The 10,218-nt window shown below is 43.3% G+C and overlaps 1 protein-coding gene across 1 annotated transcript; it reads right to left on the reverse strand.

Annotated features, from left to right (window-relative positions):
• Positions 1–3,776: 3,776 nt before the first annotated feature.
• Positions 3,777–9,374, reverse strand: LOC145780244 (uncharacterized). Its single transcript, XM_082591947.1, has 2 exons — positions 5,909–9,374; positions 3,777–5,647 (listed from the first exon to the last, which is right to left on the reverse strand). The coding sequence occupies exons 1-2, from the start codon at positions 9,372–9,374 to the stop codon at positions 3,777–3,779; spliced, it is 5,337 nt and encodes a 1,778-aa protein (XP_082448073.1).
• Between the last annotated feature and the right edge of the window lie 844 nt (positions 9,375–10,218).

Here is a 10,218-nt window from a genome sequence, read left to right on the forward strand (position 1 = left end):
CCTGTTTCAGTTTGAGACCTGTTTGGACATGAAATATTGCGTCACGAACTGCTCTCGTGCCTTTGAGTTATCACAAATTTTTCTGATTCATTCTCGAAGTTGTTTGTTGGAAGTCGGTCGCACATTTAACTGGTTTATGTGGTGCTTGCTAGCTGGACAAATTCTCCGTCTTTTATCCAAGTAATCTGTATCGTAGTGACAGTTTTGAGGTGTAAGGCGTTGCACCAGTCATTTCGATAGCCGCGGGCTAATTTTACAGAAATACACTGTTTGAAAAGAAGTTCAAGTGTGTGTTTCTTCGGTCATTATATACAGACGAACGGATTCGGGAACTTTATGTTAAAATTTTCCCACGAAGAGATTATGGTTTACCGCTGTGACCAGCTGTAGCCTATTATAGCACACAATCACTTATTGGTCGTTGTTTAATTCTTGGTAGCTGGTTTGAATCTTCATCCTCGGCTTACTCAGTCTGAGAATGGGATTCAAACCAACAGCAGTTGTTTTTCAATCTCAGTGGCGAACCCTTTTTATTCAATGAAGTAGTGTGCCTGCCTCTGCACACTAGTGTGTATGAATGTGTAGCCTAGTTAGATTTACTGTGATGGGGTGGTGGCTGACTAGATGACTGCTAATGGTCTTTCGCTACCATCCTGATTGCGCCATAATCTAACCAACAGTTGTACAATGCATTGTTTTGACAATTACATTTACTCTGATTGTTTGTTAATATATGGCGCTGTTAAAACAAAATAAATTGACTTGACTTGACTAGATTAGATTGGCAGAGTAAAGTTTTCCGATTGTTGAAGTGTTGTTGCCGGGGAATTATTTCATTAAGTAGTTGAATGGAGAACAGTCCTGAAATGCGTTGCTCAAGCGCACACCCCGAGAGTCGAACCAGCGTCGCATGATCTTGAGCCGTGCGCGTAACCATTGAGCTAACGGGGCGGACGAATGTATACCTGAGTAACACCCATAGCTGTTGTTAGAATAATTTGGGCCTAGTAGGCTACCACTTATAGAAATCCCTGCCCAGTAGCCTACCAATGAGATCTTCAGTCCCCAAATCAAAACACTTTTAAGAAGTAGGCACTATAGGCCTACGTTGGAACATGGTGATTTCTTTAAGTTCTTGGGCCCCTTAGAAAGGAAAAGTCCTTAAAGGGTTAACAACCTGGGTTCAAAAGTATACCCTTTGGACTCTCTTATGAACGCTTCAGGTAAGCTTTGATAAATAAATCAGTAAAGGTTTTATGAAAAAGCTTCCAAAAAACTTTCACAAAAAAACTTAAAATTTATTATATGAAAAAACTTTGTCTGTGACTGTTTTTCTTGCCACAACATTGACGAGTGTGTTAATTTTATAATCGACTTGAATAACATGTCAAGTAGCAGCCACTCTATTCTTTGTTGTTTTAAGAAAACCTCTGAAACGTCAATCGCGTCTTCGTGCTGATAGAATTATTACGTTACTTTTACAGACATAAAGCTTGTGTTTACTTAAATCCATATATCTCTCTCCAAGGAATTAGCAGTCTATCGAATTGTACGAAAACAATTTACATTTTTAGCAATTCCTTATTCTTCCCGAAACACAAGCTTAAATGATTGCTGTCAGTTTCTAGACAAGAGACTGGGCTTGCAAGGGATTGTAACTCATGAAACGGCACCAGAATATCTGTAGTGTGTTGTTTTAAAATTCTATTTTTAACTTCTATTGCTCTAAAAAACAATTTATGTCATCTTGTGGGCTGAAAATTAATCGTTGTTTTTCATCATCCATTTAAACGTTGGCATAGCACGGCCAACGGTAATTCAACGTCTAAATGCTGTGTGTCTGTATGTGACTATAAATACTGGCTAAGCGCGTTATTTCTTCGAAGCCTTTCGCCGCATCTGGAAAGATGTTGTATCAACGTTGGCGAACGATTGTTATCTGCTTGCTTGCTTCAATCAAGGCATATTGTTGAAGTTACTTCTTCTCTTCGCTGTCTTTAAATAACACAGTTCCTCTGTGTTTTGCTGCAATCAGCATAAAAGCTTAGCAAGGCAAAGTCTGTTTACTTGTGAAGCATAAACGAGCAATTCTCCTTGAGTTTTGTATTAGCTGCATTTGGTAAAACGAGATGTTTAAATCTTAACTCTTAAGCATAAATTGGGAAACTTTATGTGAAATATTTCTTGACCATTTACTAATTGTACATTTTGTATTCTATTTGAATAAGATGCACTAGTAGAATCAATTGCTGTATGACTGTTACGACTTATTATTATTTGGATTATTATTTGTACGGATTATTACTTCAAGCCCTGATTGCTGTCTCGGTGAGTCTGAACTGTAATCACCAGCTCTATCTAGAATTGAAGTAGCCTATATCTGCCCACTAAGTTTGTTAAACGACCTTGCGACCTGCAACCCCGTAGACCTTGCGACCTGCAACCTTGTGGCTGAACCTTCGACTTGCAACTTGTGATCTTGTGACCTTGTGATCTGCTGACTTGTGATCTTGCAACCTATCTGCCACAATAAACTAACAGAACTCAAGACCATGTGTCTCAAACGTTTTCTGCCTAGACTGGACAAAGTGCAGGCCTTACTTATTAGAAGAAATGGTGTATTGGAAACGACAATAATAAAACGAAACAAACAGTTGCTTACCGAATTCTTAGATATTCCCTAGTCACTCCAAATCCCCAGTTCTCCAGGTTTATAAAACAATGACCACTCCAGTCCATGCCAAAACGTAAAAAGAAAAATCAACTAGCAAAAATTGTTAATGCATGGCCGGGTCACTCAAGCATGAAAATAGAATGGAGCAGAGATACAACAATAATATTAAATGGGCGGGGAATCGTTTCTAACATACCCACCCCCAAAACCAGAGTTTAACAAATGAGGGTTTTACCACTGTAAAACGATTACAACGAAGCAAAATACAAACCAACTAATTGCCACAAGGTGGCCAAATAAACGACAATGAACATGAATTATGCAAATATCGACCAGAATCAAAAATATTCGCGGTTAGCAAGGATCACAATTGCAACACAAAGGCTGGCTTGCATTACACACAAACTTAATAGAACATGCATAACAGTAGCCTACAGAAGGACATCGAAGACACGCCCAAGAGGAGTTAAAAAACCCTTTTGACCAACATGCTTAGCGATTGCTAAAATTAAGCACAAAAACATAAGTCTACCGACAACTGGAAGTCAGCATAAACGGATACACGAAAAACAAATGATAGCATACATGGTACCAGTGGCAGAAGTGGGGATATGGCATAAACAAAAGCACACATACAACCTAATACTGCACAATGCTATGACCAGCGCAAGTGACATTAACGTCAGAGCAAAAGTAGGCTACCAGAAAAAACACGCGACTGTTAAGTCGAGTCGTGATAATTAAGCAATGAATTGACAAAACACGAAAAATAATATCGCACATAGCAAAAGCATTAGTAGTGAGACAGGTGTGTGAAATAGTCAGACCAAAAACAGAGCTAGACTGCTACAGTGTAAATAACTGCAGGATGCAAATAGAAACAACACTATTAATGGGAGTCAATAACACAGTTATGGCAGAACTGCTGGATGCAAATGCATCGACGACGCCGCGCTAGCTGCGGTAGTGAGGAGCACAAGAATAATAATAGTAAAATAAACACAAACACGCAATACAATTCAAATATGAAACCTAAGCAGCATGAGCAATGTCAGTTGTGCAATCGTGCCAACCAGCCAGCCTAGAAAACAAAATTGTCATTTTAAAAGTCCATACTGCCCTCTAGCAGGCAGATCTTTCTGATGTCGCGAACAAACTCTGTACCGTCAGCAACCTTTACTCGCACGCGTCTGACAAGTTTATTAGTGTCCGGCATAACTTCCTTTACAATAGCCTTGGGCCAGTGCCCACGTTTAGTTGCCTCGTCCGTTACCAGTACCAAATCGCCTGGTTTCAAGCTTGGAGATGTGCCAAACCACTTTTGTCGGGGCTGCAACAGAGGGAGATATTGCAACAGCCATTGTTCCCAAAACTTGTTTGTGAGGTATTGGGTCTTTCTCCAAGAGCGTCGATAACCGTCAGCCTTCATAAAAACATCTGGCGGTAGGGTGTCACAAGCTGATCCGGTGAGTATCATACTTGGAGTCAGGGCTTGCAGATCATCTGGTGACGATGGGAGCGAAGTGATGGGACGATCGTTTAAAATTCTTTCAATCTCTGCTACCAGCGTTAGAAGGTCGAACTCATCCAACGTAGCGTTTCCTACCAGCGACCGCATCAATTTTCTTAATAAACGAAAAAATATTTCGTAGAAGCCGCCTTGATGTGAAGCACGCGGAGGGTTGAAGTGCCAGTTCGTTTCATGCCGAAGTAAGGCATCGGTGACTTTCTTTTGATGGAGGTTCTTGAGTCCTTGCCGAAGTTCGCGGTCTGCAGCAACAAAGTTTCCTCCGTTGTCACTGTACAGATCAGTAGGACAAACGTTTCTACGGCTGCAGAATCTTCGGTAGGCTTGAATGAATGCACTTGCCTCCAGGGATTGCACGACCTCAAAGTGCACAGCACGGGTCGCCAAACAATTAAAAATACAAACATATCGCTTAACACTGCTGCGGCCGCTCTTTACCATCAATGGACCAAGAAGGTCAGTGCCAGCAGCTTGAAAAGGAATGGATTTGTTTACGCGTGGAGCAGGTAAGTTGCCCATCTGCTGTTTTCCGGCGGTAGCTTTCCAAAAACGACAGTTCATACAGGAATGCAAGACCCTTTTGACAGCTGATCGCCCTTTGACAATCCAATAACGGGAAGCAATGGCGGTAAGGACTTGTGAGCATCCCATGTGTCCTTCTCGTTCGTGATACCTCATGATCACTAGATCGGTGGTTGGGTGCTGATGTGGGAGAATGATCGGATGCCTTCTTCCGCTTGACAGAGAAGATTGTTGCAATCGCCCACCAACTCGTAACGTTCCGTTAACAACATAGGGGTTTAGGGACTGTAGCTCCTTCAAAGCCACATGCTTCTTCAACTGCAAGTCGGACACGAGTTCCACCGGGGCGTCAAATCCTGGGTGGTTATGGAGAACTGCGAACACCGTCGGGTATGCTTGATGCTGGGCGGCTGTGACAATGGCAAGTTCAGCTTCGTCCATCTCCTCGACACTGAGCGAATCTGTCTTAACAGTCAAGGAGTCATCTCGGCATTTCCTTTTCAGGTACAATTTGTAGCGAAGCAACCATGCAACCGTTCTTTGCAGATCGTGGAAACGCGAGTAGCGGGTAAACAACCGACATAGAGAGTCTGAGTCCGTAATCGTGTGTTGCTGAGCTGAGCAACGTTCAATGTTTTTAACCTCTGGATCGTCTGACGAAATTCCGCCAACAAAGTCGGGCTGGTTTGGCCAATTGCTCGTGACATCATGCAAAAACTTAGGACCATTAAACCAACGCTTAGCGGTATTAACTTTATCAGGCCAAACTCCCCGAGACGCGAGGTCAGCGGGGTTTAAAGTAGTCGGTACATAATGCCATTGATTGACACTGGTAAGCATGTGAATAGTGCTCAGCCTATTAGCCACAAAGGTGTGGAAACGAGTCGAAGTATTATTAATGTAACGCAGCACAACAGTTGAGTCTGTCCATAAGACAACACAATTGAATTTAAAATCACACTCCGTCAGGATAAAATTGCAGACTTTGGCAGCGAGCACAGCAGCAGTGAGCTCCAGGCGAGGTACGCTAACAGGCTTTAATGGAGCCACTCGAGCCTTGCCAAATAGAAAATTACAAATTACTACAGAATCATCATAAAACACTTTAACATAAAACACGACCCCATAGCCACTGGTACTGGCATCACAAAAACCATGCAATTCAAAGCGGATAGCACATTTACCAAAAAGAGTCAGGCTTCTAGCGATGGAAACACATTCAAGCTCTGGAAGGGCCTTTAACCAAGCTTCCCAATTAATGTTTACTGGCCCAAGGCCATTAAGGGGTTCATCCCAATCAAGTTGAGCGTCACATGCCTGCTGCAGGAGTTGCCTAGCAGGTAAAATGAAGGGTTGTATTAGACCTAGTGGGTCGTATGTTTGCGAAATCATGGAGAGAACGCCTCTCCGGGTGTTAGGCTTTTGTTGGATACTCACCCTCACCTCCATGCAATCGCTCGCAGCATTCCACACAACACCAAGGGTTTTCTGCGTTGGAAGCTGGCACTGAGGCAAATCGACCTTCGACGCCAAGTCTTCCTGCAACACAGAACTCAAGACCTCTGCACTGTTAGACAGGAATTTAGTTAAATGGAAGCCGCCACTTTGTAATAGTTCACGCAGTTGTTGTATTAGTTCGATAGCCTGATCCGGCGATTCACATGAATGACAAATATCGTCAACATAAACATTTTTTAAAACTGTGTTAACAGTGTTTTGATCAGCACCTGTTTCATTGTCTTTGGCAGTCATCCGAAGCGCGAAGGCAGCACAGCATGGCGACGACTTTGCTCCAAACACATGAGTTTGCATACGGTAGTCGACAGGTTCCCGCTTGAGAACATCGTCCGGATACCATAAGAATCGAAAGGCATCCCTGTCTCCTTCGTCTACACGTACTTGGGAAAACATGGCCTTAATATCGCCCACAACAGCGATCGGATGTTGCCTGAAGCGAAACAATGTTCCTACAAGGTTATTGGTGAGATCTGGGCCATGAAGCAGCTTGTCATTTAATGACACGCCTTTAAACTTCGCGCTGCAGTCGAAAACGACTCTAAACTTGGCCGCATTGGTCGTGCAGTGATGGGGCACATAGCACGTCTTCCCTGGTGTGTCTACCACACCAGTTTCAAGTGGCACAGCATAGCCACATTTAACATATTCCTGCATTTTACCACGATACTTATTGAATAACACCGGGTCAGTAATAAATCGGCGCTTCATTCCCTCTAGGCGCTTGAGTGCCATAGAGCGATTATTGCACAAGTCCGGGTCTTCATCCTTCCACAACAGCCCTACAGAATAGTGTCCATCCACCTTCTTCACCGTGTCCTGCATGATCTGCAGCGCACGTTTATCCTCAATTGAAGGACAGGGGGCCTGTGGCTCATCGATGTCATTAAAATCCTGCAACAATACATTTAACATTCTATCGCAAGACTCCTTTACGCTAAGAAAGTTTACCATTACTGGTGAGTTGAGTTGCCTATCGCCACCATCTTTCCCATAAATGGTCCAACCCAGAAGAGTGTGCAGTCCACATGGTTCTCCTGGTGCGCCAGTACGAACTTCCTGCAAAAGATAAGCCTGGTGAAGATCGCTACCCAATAACAACTCAACCTTCCTATCTTTTAGTTCAGGGACCTTTAAGTCCTCCAAATGACTATATGCACTACTAAGTGCTTCGGTGGGAATACTGTGGCTGACATCCACAATCTGGTCCATCACCAGAGCATCTGCAACGGAAAACACAGCCTGCTCTTCCATTCCCTGCACAGCCAAAAAATCAATTTTCTTGTCATGAAAGGAGACAGCATTGGTGGTCAGCAACTCCACATTGCTTTTTGTCGCAGCAACCCCTAAGCGAGATACGAGGCTTGAGGAGCATAGACTGACGCTAGAACCTTCATCGATAAAAGCATAAGTATAGGTATAGTTGGAGGGGTCCCCAGCCCATACCTTAACTGGCAAAACCTTAAAAATTGTTGTCCCAGATGTTGCTGGCACAGTTGCGGACGTTGTTGCTGAGATGCCCTTCTTCAGAGCAGAGGGGCTTTCCTCTTCCACACGGTTTACATGCAGAAGTGAATTATGCCTCGATCCACACGTTGCACAAGATTTCTTAAATCTGCAATCAACCACTCTGTGGCCTGCTCTCAAGCAACAAAAACACAGTCTATGCTTTTGCACCAGGGTTCTTCTTTCTGCAACAGGCTTTTGTTTAAACATCTCACACTTCCATAGGGCATGCGACTCTGCACACAAACAACAGGACTCTTGCTTATGGTTAGCAGATTGGGAAATCTGCTCTTGGGTTGTGCAAACCGAAGCACGCTTGTAGCCACCTTGCGGATTAGATCGAGCCATCGTTGGTTGTAGAGCTCTCTTAACATCTTTGCCTGGTTGCATAAGATGGCCATATTGGCTGTCGGCTCGAGAGGCTGCATCCTCGACCAAGACTCTTAAATCACCAAACGTGGCACAGTCCGATCCTAAGTGATTAACATGAACAAACTGCTCCTTTAACTTATAAGGAAGTCGCAGGAACAGCCGTTGAAGCACCTCGTCACTGTTTAAAAGGTGAGACTTACCCCAGCCATCGAAACTGACTTCACACTTATACATCTTGTCGCAAAGCTTTGTGAGGCCCGGCGCATCCCACTCTGAAATAGGGGGTCCTTGCAGCAAATCTTCCTTCACTTTGGCCATGAGTTTTCCAGGGTTGCCAAACCTTTTTCTCAATCTATCCCATGCCATTCCATATGCTCTTTCACTATTTTGCAAGCAACTCAGGCCAGAAATTACTTCCAAGGCCTGGCCTACACAATTGTCCTCCAAAAAGGCGATGCGATCTTCAAAGCTTAGATAGTTTGACTCAATGTATCGTTCAAAACGCCTTTTAAAGTTAAAGAACTTTAACACATTGCCGTCAAACTTCTCCAGCGACAACCGAGGACCATGAACATTTTGAAACCCTGCACTGAGCTGGGGTTGAGGCACGACGATGGGAAATTCACTACTATTATTAGCTTCAGTGCGAAAGGGAGATGTGTAAGGATTAAGAATATTACTAGCACTACTGCTGCCCTGAAGGATACCCTGTTCTGCTTTTACAGGTGGTATCTTTACACCACTCTCACGGGGTGTCACGTGACTGCTAGACTCAGCAGCTTTGCCTGTGTCACTGCCTGCATCCATAACTACCGATGATGTTTGATGTGACACTTGCTTGGATTGCTCTCGACAGCTTCGAATGAGGGTAGAGCATGCTTCAAGCAAACCATAAATGCTTTCCCCCATACGGTTCATCCTAGATTCTATTGAGCCTGATTGCTGTGGTTTGCATTTGAGTAAATCTAAACGTTTAAGGGAGAGCTTCCTTTGAAGTTCGAGGCATCTTTTCTTTACCTCCAAAACTTCAGAAGAACTCAGGAAATCATCACTTGAGCATAGCTCCATGTCGATGGAAGTTATGCCAAGCTCGATTTCAACCAGCTCTTGTTCTAACACAACGAGACCTGGCAGCTCTTCGCTAATGTCATGTTGACCACTAATATTAGAGGCGGCCTCATGCTGCTCTGTTGAGCCACTAGCATAACCATTTGGCTTACTCCGTCTTGGGGTTTGCTTGGGCTTTTTACGAGCCATAATTAACACACAGCAATATACAAGCTACAAAAAACAAAATCTGTACGGTACTTACCTTAGGTGAGGTGACAATTGACCTTCACGATATTACGGAGAATGTCAGTAAGCAACCTACTAAAATTACAGGGTTTAACGGTAACCAGTTCTACCTGACTAGAACAATGGCCTGACAGAGTACAGGCTTAGAAGCTTCAATCTTTGGCAGACCTGACAAGACTGCCCAAAGTGAAGATCTATTTACAAAATTTAAACAAAGTTTACAACGTGGCGGGCTCAAAGGCACAAACCAAAAAATGAATCCTTGGCAGACCTGAAAAGACTACCCTAGGATAACAAACAACTAGTTACAAAGTTCAAAGAAACTTTACAGCATGGCAGGCTCAAAGGCACACACCAACAAAATGAATCCTAGGCAGACCTGAAAAGACTACCCTAGGATAACAAACAAATTACAAAATTCAAACAAACTTTACAGCATGGCAGGCTCAAAGGCACAAACCAATAGTGAATCCTTGGCAGACCTGACAAGACTACCCTAGGATAACAAAACAAATTACACAACTAGCTAAAGTGAGCTAGACAAAGGCACATACCATAAATGAATCCTTGGCAGACCTGAAAAGACTACCCTAGGATAACAAACAAATTACACAACTAGCTAGAGTTAACTAGACAGGCATAACCTTGCACCAAGCAAAGGTATGTTTTATAAATGATGTCTCAAACGTTTTCTGCCTAGACTGGACAAAGTGCAGGCCTTACTTATTAGAAGAAATGGTGTATTGGAAACGACAATAATAAAACGAAACAAACAGTTGCTTACCGAATTCTTAGATATTCCCTA

Source organism: Aplidium turbinatum, chromosome 11, assembly GCF_918807975.1.
Source record: "Aplidium turbinatum chromosome 11, kaAplTurb1.1, whole genome shotgun sequence".
Taxonomy (NCBI): Eukaryota; Metazoa; Chordata; class Ascidiacea; order Aplousobranchia; family Polyclinidae; genus Aplidium; species Aplidium turbinatum.